At 43.7% G+C, this 15,240-nt stretch overlaps 1 protein-coding gene across 1 annotated transcript in view; it reads right to left on the bottom strand.

The window, feature by feature from the left end:
• Positions 1 to 276: 276 nt before the first annotated feature.
• gnrhr1 (gonadotropin releasing hormone receptor 1) overlaps positions 277 to 15,240 on the bottom strand; it is a 71,794-nt gene continuing 56,830 nt past the window's right edge. Inside the window, exon 4 of the mRNA XM_061908364.1 lies at positions 277 to 1,351. Within this exon, the coding sequence (XP_061764348.1) occupies positions 933 to 1,351 (419 nt within the window). The 3' untranslated portion in view covers positions 277 to 932. The remainder of the gene's footprint in view (positions 1,352 to 15,240) is intronic.

The raw sequence follows: 15,240 nt of genomic DNA, 5'->3' as shown, positions 1-15,240 counted from the left end.
AATCCCATGCATCCCTAACTGTTCCAGGCAACAATATACCCCTTCCCCCCAACCCCATCCCCTATTGTAGCCCAGAAAAGTTAGGGCTGCATTGGGTTCTGGGTATTTGTTCTGTTGTGTTTATATTGTGTTTTGGATGTTCTCCCAAAATGTGTTTGTCAATCTTGTTTGGTGTGGGTTCACAGTGTGGCGCATATTTGTAACAATGATAAAGTTGTTTATACGGCCACCCTCAGTGTGACCTGTATGGCTGTTGAATAAGTATGTCTTGCACTCACTTCCTTGGGTCTGCAGAAGCCGCAAACAATATGCGACTGGGTCTGCACACTGTTTGTATGGTGAAACAGCAGACGTGACGGTAGTTTGTAGAGAACATCAAAGGTAGTGCCATCACAACACGCCCTAAGGGCCCGGAGAATGTTAGCCCCGGTAGATTGACGAGAAGGGTACTGGTGTTCGGGTGTGTCTCGGAAAAATCGCGAGAATCGGCAAGTAAGTTGCTAGGATGGGAAAGCCATTCAAAGAAGAAGAATTTATCAAAAAGTGCATATTAGATTGTTTCTAAGGAAACTTTTCTTGCGGCCCAGCCTCACCCAGTTTCTACATCCAGTGGCCCTCAGGTAAATTGAGTTTGACACCTGTGCTCTAAAAGCATGAACCCTAGAAAACCTTCCAAAAGTATTTCAGTGAGTGTCCATGTAAGGACAAGGTGTTCCAAGACTTTGGTTGACATAGTCTACATTCATTTGAAGTTGAGTACAAACATTGCAGCATATTCACTTGATCTCATCAAAGAGGTGATTAGGGACTTGGTATTATTGAGAGTGAAGAAAGGGGGTCTTTGCTCTGAAGTTACTCAATCATATGTTTACTGTATACTCACAGTATTTTTATGAGTATTCGGCACCCAGGTTGGGAAAATCTTCCTACGTTTATCCCAGGTTTCCGCTGTGCGGGTTTGAACTCAAATCAGACTCCATCTCGCCGGCAGCTCCGGCACTTCGAGTGGAGAGGCGATCCACGGAGCGCGGTGAGGCGTTGTTGATGCGGCGACCGTGGCAACAGTATGCAACCACGTCAGCCAGGTCAGCCCGGAAGGAGGTGGTGTAGAACCCGTAGATGATGGGGTCGCAGCAGGTGTTCAGGTTGCCAAAGACAAACAGTATGTGGTGAACGTACTCTGGGGTGTGCTGTATAATGCTTGGTTGGAACCAGTACCAGATTCCCAGTATGTAGTAGGGGGTCCAACAGATGACGAAGGAGCTAACGATCACTATGGTCATCTTGAGGGTCTTCATGCGCGCTTTGGGAATCTTGTCTTTTCCGCTGCGTCTCAGGCATCGGTCGCCATCTACAGATGGAGACATTGGGGGAAGTTGAAGCATCTTGCAAAGTTAGGCGACTCACCCCAGCCACTACCCTCTCCAAACATAAATATACCATCGCTTTGAGTTAGCTTGCCTAATTAGATTAGTATTGGGAGTACAAATGTAGTAAAAAGTACACAAGTAAAATGCAAAACCCAAAACCAGTGAAGTTGGCATGTGTTGTGTTTGACCAGGCGTTCCTCTGCTGGGAATCTAAACTGCTAGTCTTTTCCCAAGTTCTTTTGATGACACATAAGCTGATTCTCAATGAATCCCAGACAATGAGTAGCATATATGATACTTTAATCCAAAGCTTTGGAGAGACCAATCGTTGATACAACAACCTTTATGTCGCATTGCCCAAATTGATCTAACATTCGAACGGGAAGACTCTACTTCTTCAATCCGCAACCAGCTCCCACCCTCCTTAGATGGGACACACAGGACCTTTGTTCAACTAGAGATAAGATACCCAGGGAGTGCTCCAACTCCCCCCATTCCAAAGCTTCAAGGTCTAACGCATGCGCGCCACTTGGCTGTTTCTAAACATGACTAGGATTTAAAATGATATCTATCTCCATCACATGTGTATTTCGTTAAAAAAAAAATTTAATGCAATGATTTGCAAATACTTTTCAACTTATATTCAATTGAATAGACTGCAAAGACAAGATATTTAATGTTGGAACTGAGAAACTACTTTTTTTTGCAAATAATCATTAACTTGGAATTTAATGGCAGCAACACATTGCAAAAAAGTTTGCACAGGGGCATTTTTACCATTGTGTTACATGACCTTTCCTTTTAACAACACTCCGTTTACATTTGGGAATTGAGGAGACAAATTTTTGAAGCTTTTCAGGTGGAACTCTTTCCCATTCTTGCTTGATGTATAGCTTAAGTTGTTCAACACTCCGGGGTCTCCATTGTTATATGTTGGGGACGGCGTGGGAGAGTGGCCTTGCGCAACCCGAGGGTCCCTGGTTCAATCCTCACCTAGTACCAACCTCGTCACGTCCGTTGTGTCCTGAGCAAGACACTTCACCCTTGCTCCTGATGGGTGCTGGTTAGCGCCTTGCATGGCAGCTCCCTCCATCAGTGTGTGAATGTGTATGTGAATGTGTGTGTGAATGGGTAAATGTGGAAGTAGTGTCAAAGCGCTTGAAGGTAGAAAAGCGCTATACAAGTCCAACCCATTTATTATTTATTTTAGGCTTCATATTGCGCCACACATTTTCAATGGGGGACAGGTCTGGACTACAGGCAGGCCAGTCTAGTACCCGCATTGTCTTGCTGATATAAGCAGGGGTGACCATGATAAAGTTACTTGGATGGCAACATATGTTGCTCCAAAACCTGTATGTACCATTCAGCATTAATGGTGCCTTCAAAGATGTGTAAGTTACCCATGCCTTGGGCACTAATTCACCCCCATACCATCACAGATGCTGGCTTTTGAATTTTGCGCCTATAACAATCGGTATGGTTCTTTGCCTCTTTGTTCTGGAGGACACAACGTCCACAGTTTCCAAAAACAATTTGAAATGTGGACTCGTCAGACCACAGAACACTTTTCCACTTTGTATCAGTCCATCATAGATGAGCTCGGGCCCAGCGAAACCGGCAGCGTTTCTGGGTGTTGTTGATAAATGGCTTTCGCTTTACATAGTAGAGTTTTAACTTGCATTTAACAGATGTAGTGACAAACTGTAGTTACTGACAGTGGCTTTCATAAGTGTTCCTGAGACCATGTGTTGATATCCTTTACACACTGATGTCGGCTTTTGATGCAGTACTGCCTGAGGGATCGAATGTCCGCAATATAATCGCTTACGTGCAGTGATTTCTCCAGATTCTCTGAATCTTTCAATGATATTATGGACTGTAGATGGTGAAATTCCTTAATTCCTTGCAATAGCTCGTTGTAAAATGTTTTTCTTAAACTGTTCGACCATTTGCTCACGCATTTGTTCTCAAAGTAGTGACCCTCGCTCTTTCCTTGTTTGTGAATGACTGAGCATTTCATGGAAGGTGCTTTTATATCCAATCATGGCACCAACCTGTTCCCAATTAACCTGTTCACCTGTGAGATGTTCCAAGTAAGTGTTTGATGAGCATTCCTCAAATTCTGTCTTTTTTGCCACGTGTGCCAGCTTTTTTGAAACATGGTGCAGGCATCAAATTCCAAATGAGCTAATATTTGCAACAAATAACAAAGTTTACCAATTTGAACATTAAATATCTTGTCTTTGCAGTCTATTCAATTGATTATAGGTTGAAAAGGATTTGCAAATCATTGTATTCTGTTTTTATTTACGATTTACACAACGTGCCAACTTCACTGGTTTTGGGGTTTGTAGAAAAGGCAGAGGTTTTCTAGTTTTATAGAGCAATGAAATCAACCTGCAGGAAAACTCCAAAGGAAAAAACTACCAGGATTGGAACATCCAAAAAAGTTAATGCAAATGAAAAAACACAGGGAGATTATTTAGTCCCTCCGGGAATTTGTGATGTCACAATCGCATCAAGTCTCCCAAATTCAGCTGCACCCCGCAAATTATGCAAAGCCTCGCAACTTTGTTCAACGCCTCGCACATTTTCGCCAATGGAATTTTGTTCCTGAGCGGCGCTCAAAGACACAAAACACTTCCATTTGTTCATCGTATAGAAGAAAATGTAAACACATACAACTCTTTCATTGCTCAAACAGTACAGTTTACTTCTAGTTCCTGTCAAGGGCTAAGCCTTCTGGGTAATGTAACATATCAACATTTACTTCCTTGTTTACATGTATTTATATATTTATTTACCTTTACAATTCAGAACAGATTTTCCTAGCAAAGAGGCAGTATTTACACGTTAGAGATGTTGAAGTGTGATGATAATCTCTTATCGTCTCTAATTTGCCCCCTAAAATGTGTGCTTTAGAACACTCTCACCAGTTAACACCTGTTTTTAACGTTTGTGGGGTAAATGTGTTGGAACATAAATGAATGTTGAAAATGTAGAAACACTTTTTGAGCGTAAAACATGCGCAGAGAATGCCTGCGACTTGTTAACGAGAGAGCATACAATAATGTGTTTATTTCCATGTTTAGAATTATTAATATCATTAGTTATAGTTAATGAAAACAAGTCTGTGTAAAGGTTACACCTTTAAAAACTCCATAAAATCACAAGATGCCGAGGAGCTCCTCCCGGATGACAGAGCTTCTCACCCTATCTCTAAGGGAGAGCCCCGCCACTAGGCGGAGGAAACTCATTTCGGCCGCTTGTACCCGTGATCTTGTCCTTTCTGTCATAACCCAGAGCTCATGACCATAGGTGAGGATGGGAACGTAGATCAACCGGTAAATTGAGAGCTTTGCCTTCCGGCTCGGCTCCTTCTTCACCACAACGGATCGATAAAGCATCCGCATTACTGAAGATTATTCAATGTTATTAGAAAAATAAAAAAGCCTCAAAGAATGCCACAATCTGGAGCGACTGACTAATATTAGATTTTACTCTGTATTCCATTTGTATGATTACCTTACTTGGATGTTCCATTCCCAGTCGTTTTTTTTTTCCTGTTCGGTTTTCCTGGTTTGCCTCGTTCTCTGCTGCATGTTTGCAGCCTGAAGCACAGTTTCTGTGTATGGACTTTTTGGCTGAATTTATGTTAACTTAGTGTTTGCAGACACTTTCTATTGTTTGTTTTGCGTTTCCTTTTTTTTCCCCACGCTATTTTTGCCTTAGTCTGTAGTTTGTATTAGACCTGTTAATGCCTTAGCCTTGTACCTTACCTAAACCACCCGGTTTCTGACAGTTGGACATTTTTTTTAGTGTTCATGCAATTATGGGCTGGTTTACACGTCAGACCCATTAGTATACATTAGGGGTGTAATGGTACGTGTATTTGTATTGAACCGTTTCGGTACGGGGGTTTCGGTTCGGTTCGGAGGTGTACCGAACGAGTTTCCACACGGACATATTAGGTAGCGCACCGCACGTTGTGTAAACAATGCAGAGCGAGGCACAACACTCGGCAGGCTAGCAGCGACCGGGCTATGACAATATGTAAAAGCCAGAGCTGGATGACCCTCCTGCCTCATTAACATCTCCCCTTTGGGAACACTTCGGCTTCGTGGTGCGATACAACAATGGAGGACGGAGGTTTGCCGACATTGTTTAGCAGCAGTAGGGTATGCTTCTGCCAACACATCAAACGTGCTAACCCCTTTGAAGCGGCACCACCCCCAAGTTAAGCTCGCTTTAAGGAAGAGAAAGAGGAGCGTGGTGCAAATACCGCATTCAAGCAGCCTCTCCTCGGCCACCCAGGCAGGGATAAAGCAATAACAAATGTTTTTAAAGCAGCACATTTAAGACCATCCATCCATCCTTTTCTACCGCTTGTCCCGTTTGGGGTCGCTGTATTGCATTAAAACTAGATTTTGACCCACTTCTATGGTGGAAGAACATCAAGCCCATATATCCTCTTACTGCCAAGTTAGCCAGGCTGGGGGGGGAGAAAAGTTAATCTGAGGCTGAGTTGACTTGAAACTGTTCAATGTTGCACTTTTTATATGTAGAAGAAAAGTTTTGTCATTTTATTTCTTCTGAGCAACAACTGGAGTCAGTTTAATGTTGATTAACGTGGACCTTGACTTAAACAAGTTGAAAAACTTGGTGTGCTACAATTTAGTGGTCAATTTTACGAAATACGTACTGTACTGTGCAATCTACTAATAAAAGTCTCAATCAATCAATCAAAAAAAGCACTTTGTATGTAAAAAGGTTTTGTTAAGAAACCATTCCAAGCCTTATCTTATTTAGTTTTCATCCTATATATCTTGACCACATTAACCTTGGCAATGGACCCTGTGTGTATATGTATGTTATGCCATTGTTTACAAATTTGGTAAATAAATAACCCAAAAATTTATATTTTGTTGTTTTCTAATGTACCGAAATGAACCAAACCGTGACCTCTAAACCGAGGTATGTACCGAACCGAAATTTTGTGTACCGTTACACCCCTAGTATACATGCAAGTTAATTAGCAACCAGCCAACATTAATCTTCGAACTATAATTATTTGATCGAAAAGCCTCTAAGAAGTACTGCAAGTGAAATGTATTTCAACACATTCAGATGCATTTTTTCCAAGATTCGGCTTGCCCTCCACTTACACTACGTAGCCAAGATGGCGACTTTTGAGGGCAATTAGTGTCTAATCACAGTGACCCTTTTTGAGTGCGACATCTGAACAGTCCAACCCACCTCAATCCCCAACAACACGCCAAAAACTGTCAAACATGGGAAACACTGGTAAAGATTTAGGGCATTCCGCCAAATCGGTGCCATTTGCGTCTACAGAAAATAAAAAGTATAAATGCAGAATATAATTTAATGTATTTAGTTTTCTTTACTATTAGGACATTTTTTATATGTATAATTTTTTCACATAATTGTTGAAGACTAAATAAATTATAATTTGTTGTATGGCTCCGCTTCCAAAAATTTACTTTACCATGAAATCATTTAAATCCTTCACAAATTTGAATTGTATTATTTATGTTTGCATGTTACTTCTTATTCCAGCCATTGTCAAGATCTGTGTTCTACATCAATGGTTCTCAACCTTTTTTCAGTGATGTACCCCTTTGAACATTTTTTAAATTCAAGTACCCCCTAATCAGAGCAAAGCATTTTTGGTTGAAAAAAAAAGATAAAGAAGTAAAATACAGCACTATGTCATCAGGTTCTGATTTATTAAATTGAATAACAGTGCAAAATATTGCTCATTTGTAGTGGTCTTTCTTGAACTATTTGAAAAAAAGATATAAAAATAACTAAAAACTTGTTGAAAAATAAACAAGTGATTGAATTATAAACAAAGATTTCTACACATAGAAGTAATCATCAAATTAAAGTGCCCTCTTTGGGGATTGTAATAGAGATCCATCTGGATTCATGAACTTAATTTCAAACATTTCTTCACAAAAAAATTAATCTTTAACATCTACATTTGTTGTGTCACTCACACACTCTGTACTTCCCACTACTGCGGGAGCACACAGAAGCTCCGCTGGAAGCACCAGACACGCCCCCGCTCTCATCAAGCAGACCGCGCCCACTTTCCGCCGCAGCCGGCGCCAGTCAACGCTTGACACACCTGACATTGATGAAAGACAGCAGTATAAAGATGGCCGATGCTGACTCTTCGATGTTGGAACGTAAACTACGTGTCTCTGACTACCTCCTGATCTTGCTCGTTGCCTGTTTCCTTGTGCCCTTTTGTTTCCCTGATCCCTGTTTCTCCCGCTCTTCCCACAGTGTTCGTGTCACCACCGCTGTTTCCCTCTTGGCCCCATTTTGCCTTCCCGGATCCTTGACCTCGTTTTTGGACTTTGGACTCGTTCTCCTGCCTTTGACCCCCGCTTTGACTTTGGACTTCCTCTGGCTTGTTCCCTCCGGATTTGGACGCTATTCATCCAACACGCAGCTCAACAACCCTCACAGTATTCACATATGGTAATTCAACACATAGCCATTCATGCACACATAGTAGCATACACACTCCACGTAATCATCAAGTCTTCAATAAACCTATTGAACTTGACATCCCGTTGCTGTGCTGTCTCCTTCTCCAGTAGAAAACACAACAGTACGTTCCGACCAAGATGGAACCAGGTGGCGCCCCTAAGTCTTCGGTCGGACCTTGGACTCAGACTTCCCCCAGTGCGGACTTGTCCACAATCCAGGCTGTCTTTCAACAACACCAGGTCCGTTTTTCCACCCTGGAGGCGGCATGGCGTAGTGGGTAGAGCGGCCGTGCCAGAAACCTGAGGGTTGCAGATTCGCTTCCCACCTATTAACATCCAAAAAAGCGCTGCCGTTGTGTCCTTGGGCAGGACACTTCACCCTTGCCCCCGGTGCCGCTCACACTGGTGAATGAATGATGAATGAATGATAGGTGGTGGTCGGAGAGGCCGCAGGTGCAAACAGGCAGCCACGCTTCCGTCAGTCTACCCCAGGGCAGATGTGGCTACTGATGTAGCTTACCACCACCAGGTGTGAATGAATGATGGGTTCCCACTTCAATGTGAGCGCTTTGAGTATCTAACAATAGAAAAGCGCGATATAGATCTAATCCATTATTATTATAGGACAAATTGGACGTTCCATTCACCAGCCTGTTGTCTAGACTCGACAACCTCAGCATTGGTCAGGTGACACCCCCCACACCCGTCATTAGCACACCAAGTACACTCACCACCGGAAGAGCTACACCTCTCCGGGAACCAAAGATCGCTACCGAATTTCTTTGAATTGCCGCCGGGGCGCTATTTAATTTAAAACCTCACTCCTGCGCTTACCAAAGGCATGCGGTAAAAGTATGCATTCGCAAGTTATTTTAAAAACTCTTCTCACTCCGGCACTTACCAAAGGTATGCAGTAAAAATGTGAGTGTGATGAAAGCTTGGACCTTAAATCCTACTGAATAGCTCTTAATCTTCTTCCCTTTATGCAATTTCAAATGACCGGTATTGAAATCAGCATCCTCCATTTTGAAAATGATGACAGTGGAAGTGTCACTCGTGACGTCACGAGTTTGACCCGGGGGTAATACTAAGCATGCGCTAATTATTTTGGGAAGCATGTTTGACCCGGCAGTAACTCAAGGCAGGCGCATACTATATGCCCTGTGGCAATTCAAGGAAATACGGTATTCCTAAAAATTTTGACGAATGTTTCGAATAGTGTCGCGGCTTCTTGGTCCAATGTGAGTTTATTTTTCTACAACAACCTTCCCGACATGCTAATGAGGGTGCTAAAATTGCATTTATATTTTCCTTACTTTCGGGACCTGCTCTGAAGTGGGCCATGTCAGCTCTCAGTAAGGATTCTGGGCTTAACATGAATTATGCTTCTTTCCACAAAGAATTATTGCCTGTATTCAATCATCCTGCTGAGGGCGGAGACGCCGCTTCCCGACTCCATTCCATGCGGCAGGGCTCCTGGTCTGTAGCTACCTATACTTTGGAGTTCAGAACCCTGGCAGCAGGGAGTGGATGGGACGACAGGGCACTCCAGAGTGCTTATCGAAGAGATCTTAATGATTCTATTAAGGACGGCCTGTTGTGGGACATACCCTCTAACTGAGTAGACCTAATCAAGTTAGCCCTTCTTTTCGACCAACGACTCATGGAACGTGAGGCGGAGAGGGAGAGCGATTATGGCAGCGCAGCTTCTGCAGGAGTCCTTGGAGGGACCAATCATCACTTCGCCAAAAGTTCCGGTACAGTAAATCCGGTTGTCACCACACCTCCTGAACCCATGCAAATTGGCAGGTCTCAACTATCTTTTGAAGAAAGAGAACAGAGGTTCCAACTCTGACTATGTCTATACTGTGGCCGGGCGGACCATCAGATACGCAATTGCACTTTTCGGCCAAAAGATCGGGCTCACCAGTCGAGGGGATCCTGGTGAGCCATACTACTGTCCCCATGACTCCCTCAAGGAGGAACCCCAGTATTCTGTTCACCGCAAGCTTGGCTTGTGAAGCTAGGATGTTGTTCATGGACGCATACCTGGACTCCAAAGCCGACGAAAGTTTCATGGACTTGAGGTACGCCCGAGAGAAGTATGTTCCTTTAGTACCTTTAGAAAATTTGGTCTCTGCCCATGCCTTAGCTGGCCTCCCTTTGGGTCCCATCAAATATCGCACAAAACCATTATCTCTTACCCTTTCTGGTAACCACACAGAGGTCATCAGCTTCTGGGTTTTGGACGCTCCTGTAGCCCCCCTGGTCCTAGGTAGATCTTGGTTCATTCAACATGATCCCCGCATCTCATGGACTACTGGTAAGATCCTGGCTTTGAGTAATCACTGCCATGCTCATTGCCTTAAATCTGCAGTAGTTCCTTCCAAAAGTCCTAAACCAGCGTCAACTCTGGTGGACCTCTACCGTGTCCCCAAGATATATATCACGATCTAGCCGCCGTATTCAGTAAGGAAGAAGCTTTGTCTCTTCCACCTCACAGACCATACCACTGCACTATCGATCTCATTCCCAATGCAGCTCTCCCTTGCAGTCATGTATAATCTGTCTCTCCCTGAAAAACAAGCAATGAAGGATTACATCTCCGAGTCCCTTGCTTCAGGTATCATCAGACCATCTAAGTCGCTGGGTTCTTTTTTGTGAGAAAGAAGGATGGTTCATTTCGCCCCTGCATCGACTACTGCCAACTGAACAGCATAACTATTAAGAGCAAATATCCTCTTCCTCTGCTTAGTTCATCCTTTGAACCTCTCACACCAGCCACTATTTTCTCCAAGTTAGATCTTCGCAAAGCGTTCCATCTGGTCCGCATCAGGGAGGGAGACGAATGGAAAACAGCATTTAACACTCACCTGGGTCACTTTGAGTATAAAGTCATGCCTTTTGGACTTACCAATGCTCCTGCTGTTTTTCAGGCCCTGGTCAATGACATACTTAGGGATATGATTGATGGATTTGTGGTGGTTTACCTGGATGACATACTAATTTTTTCCAAGAACTTTCAGGAACACCAGCACCACGTCCGCCTCGTCCTTCAACGACTACTGGAGAACCGTTTATTTGTAAAAGCTGAAAAATGTGAGTTTTATTCTTTTTATGTTGAGTTTCTCAGGTTTATCATTGAAGAGGGACATATCAAGGCGGACCCCAAGAAGGTGAAAGCGGTGGTGGAATGGCCACAACCCTTCTACTCGTGCTGAATTACGTCGCTTTTCTGGGATTTGCCGGGTTCTACAGACATCAGGGATTTTAGTAAGTTGGCTGCACCCCTTCATGCACTTACATCAACCAGTATACCTTTTCAGTGGAAGCAGGCATGGCATTTTGGTGCCTGAAGAGGAGCTTTGTCTCGGCACCCATCCTGGTGTACCAGGATCAAGACTGCCCCTTCATTGTTGAGTTAGACTCCTCCGATTCAGGAGTTGGTGCAGTTCTTTCACAACGCTCTAAGCTAGACAGCAAGATCCATTCTTGTGCTTATTTCTCTAGACGCTTATCCTCTGCTGAGCGTAATTATGATGCTGTAAATCGGGAGTTACTTGCTGTCAACGAGGCATAAAAAAAATGGAGACATTGGTTGGAAGGCTCTAAACATCAGTTCCAGGTGCTCACGCATCACCGTAACCTTTTCCATATCCGATCAGCCAAGAGATTCAATGATCGACAGGCCCTTTGGTCTCAGTTTTTTGGCCGCTTCGATTCTATTCTATCTTTCAGACCAGGATCCCGCGATACTAAGGCTGATGCGCTCTCTCGCCAGTTCTTGGAAGAAACCACCGACAAGACCCCAGAAGAAACAATCTTCCTCCTTCCAGGATTATCGGCATGGTCACTTGGAAAGTGGAGGATCTTATCCAAGACTCCCTGAAAAAGAAACCGGGGCCAGGTGGCGGGCCTCCCAAAAAGCTTTTTGTGCAAAGGAATCTATGTCCAAGTCTTGGGGTGGGGACATTCCAGCGTGTTCTTGTGTCATCCTGGATTTCAACACACATTTTCATTTATTCGCCGGCGATTCTGGTGGCCGTCCATGGTCCAGTATACCCGTGAGTTTATCGCCATATGCAATACTTATGCATGGAATAAACCGTTCCACCAACCACCGGCAGGACTGCTGTGTCCTCTTCCCGTTCCCAGTCGTCCATGGTCTCACATTTCCTTGGACTTCGTTACTGGTTTTCCATCTTTTCAAGGTGATACCGTCATACTCACGTTTATTGACCGATTCTCTAAGGATGCACATTTTGTTCCACTTCCCAAACTCCCTTCTTCCTCTGAAACTGCTGACCTCCTTACAAATCATATTGTAAACCAACATGGCCTTCTGGTGGACATTGTTTTGGACCGTGGCCCCCAGTTCACTTCTAGGGTGTGGCAGACCATCTGCAAGTGTATTGGACCCACGGTCAGTCTTACTTCTGGCTATCATCCGCAGAGCAATGGTCAGGTGGAAAGAGCTAACCAGAGTGTGGAGACCATGTTGCGCTGCATTTCCGCTCGACAACCTTCTTCTTGGAGCAAGTTTCTTCCTTGGGTCGAGTTTGCCTACAACTCCGTGAAGAGTTCAGCAACTGGGTTATCACCATTCGAGTGCTCACTTGGATATAAACCTCCTATGTTTCCCCAACAGGAGTTGGAAGCCTTTTGTCTCATCCTCTCAAAAACACATTAAGAAATGCCATCAGGTATGGAAAGCTGCTCGTGCGTCGCTACTAAAGTCATCTTAAAACATGTGCAACTGGCAACGCATTACAGCCCCTGTTTACTCTCCGGGACAATAAAGCACTTCTACGTACTAAGGACCTGCATCTACAGGTACCATCACGTAAACTTGCACCCCGTTTTGTAGGACCCTTCACCATAGAGACCATTATCAACCCCGTTTCAGTCAGATTATCATTGCCACCATCTATTAAACGACACCCAGTAGTCCACGTTTCCCAGATAAAGTCAGTTGCTTGTTCTCCACTCGCCTCCCCCTGTTCCTCCTCCTCTCAGAATTTCGGACAATGGTGATTCAGTGTGGACTGTTTTGGAGATCCTTAGGGTCCGTCGACAACGGCGGGGGTTAGTTTAATTGGTAGATTGGGAGGGTTATGGACCTGAGGATAGGTTTTGGGTGTCTACCTCGTATCTTGCTGACCCCCCTTATGGAGTTCTATCGAGTCAACCCTGGAGCTCGTCGGGGGCCTCGCATAAGGGGAGGGGCACTGTTGTGTCACTCACACACTCTGTACTTCCCACTACTGCGGGAGCACACAGAAGCTCCACTGGAAGCACCAGACACGCCCCCGCGCTCATCAAGCAGACCGCGCCCACTCCCCACCGCAGCCGGCGGCAGTCCACGCCTTACACACCTGGCGTTGATGAAAGACAGCAGTATAAAGATGGCCCATGCTGACTCTTCGATGTTGGAACGTAAACTACTCCTCGTAAGCTGCGTGTCTCTGACTACCTCCTGATCTTGCTCGTTGCCTGTTTCCTTGTGCCCTTTTGTTTCCCTGATCCCTGTTTCTCCCGCTCTTCCCACAGTGTTCGTGTCACCACCGCTGTTTCCCTCCTGGCCCCATTTTGCCTTCCCGGATCCTCGACCTCGTTTTTGGACTTTGGACCCGTTCTCCTGCCTTTGTCCCCCGCTTGGACTTTGGACTTCCTCTGGCTTGTTCCCCTCTGGATTTGGATGCTATTCATCCAACACGCAGCTCAACAACCCTCACAGTATTCACATATGGTAATTCAACACATAGCCATTCATGCAGACACATAGTAGCATACACACTCCACGTAATCATCAAGTCTCCAATAAACCTATTGAATTTGACATCCCGTTGCTGTGCTGTCTCCTTCCCCAGTAGAAAACATAACAATATTTATGGAACATGTCCACAAAAATTGAGCTGGCAACACTGAATATTGCATTGTTGGATTTCTTTTCAGTTTATGAACTTACATTCATATTTTGTTAAAGTATTATTCAATAAATATATTTATAAATAATTTTTTAATTGTTGCTATTTTTAGAATATTTTAAAAAAATATCACATACCCCTTGGCATACCTTCAAGTACCCCCAGGGGTACGCGTACCCCCATTTGAGAACCACTGGTCTAGATCATGTTTTAAGTTATTTTTTGTCATTTTTGGACTCTTTTAGTTCCTTTTTGACACCTCTTGAGTTTGATTTGGTTACCATGGCAGCATATTGTTTTCACCTGCCTCTGATGTTCGGGACGCTCACCTATGTCCAATCAGAGGCACTATTTAAGCCAGCTTTTGCCAGTCAGTCGGCCCGGCGTCATTGTTCAATTCATGCCGTGTCCACGTCAGTTTTGTTACCTTGCCAAGTAAGTCTTGTTTTTTCATGCTACAGTTAGTTAATTTTTTTTCATCCATAGTTTATGCTAAGTGTTAGTTTAGCATCCAGTGCCATCAGCACTTTTTTCCTTTTGCTTGTTTTGTGTTTTTTTGGTACTTTGCGTTATTTTTGAGAATAAATCATGTTTTACCTGAACGCTTTGTCCGGAGTGGTCCGTCTGCATTCCTGGGAGAACGACCCCGCATTAAGATGCGACCCAAAGGTGACACCCATAATCTAATTTTATTTAAAAACAACAAAATCTTCACCTAAGTGAACTCCCTTAGGTTTTGACTCCCCAGCAGGCACAAGACATTGCTACAACGTTATGTGTCCTTTTAAAACTGGCTTTGAAACAACATTGCAAACTTATATGTGAAATTATTAAGACATTACCGTGAAATATTCGAATAATATTATTTAGCTCATTCACGTAAAAGACTAGACGTATAAAATTTCATGGGATTTAGCAATTAGGAGTGACAGATTGTTTGGTAAACGTATAGCATGTTCTATATGTTATAGTTATTTGAATGACTCTTACCATAATATGTTACGTTAACATACCAGGCACCTTCTGCCACGCCTGTAAGTTATGTTTTGGTTTTGGTCATGCTATGTTTAGTTTTTGGACATTCAGTCACGTTTTTCACTTCTTGGTTTTGTTTGTTTCCATGCCAACGCATTAGTTCCCACCTCATTCACGCCCTCGATTATCTGCTTCATGCCTTGCAATGCTGTCCATTTTGTCCACGTAAGTTTTTGTTATTCATGCCACTGTGCAAGTGTTTTTGTTTCATGTTTGTAGTTTATAGCCTTAGTGCTAGTCTTTTGTTTCATTGCCCAGTTTTTTGTACCGCCATTGTGCGCGCTTTTTGTTGGTTCCTGTTTTTAGTTTTAGTGTTAAAATAAAGATGTCTTTACCTTCACGCCGTTTCCACTCCATTCGCTTTGCACCTCGGGAAAACAAACC

This window comes from Nerophis ophidion, linkage group LG08 (assembly GCF_033978795.1).
Source record: "Nerophis ophidion isolate RoL-2023_Sa linkage group LG08, RoL_Noph_v1.0, whole genome shotgun sequence".
Lineage (NCBI taxonomy): Eukaryota > Metazoa > Chordata > Actinopteri > Syngnathiformes > Syngnathidae > Nerophis > Nerophis ophidion.
This window is presented reverse-complemented; position numbering and strand designations above follow the sequence as displayed.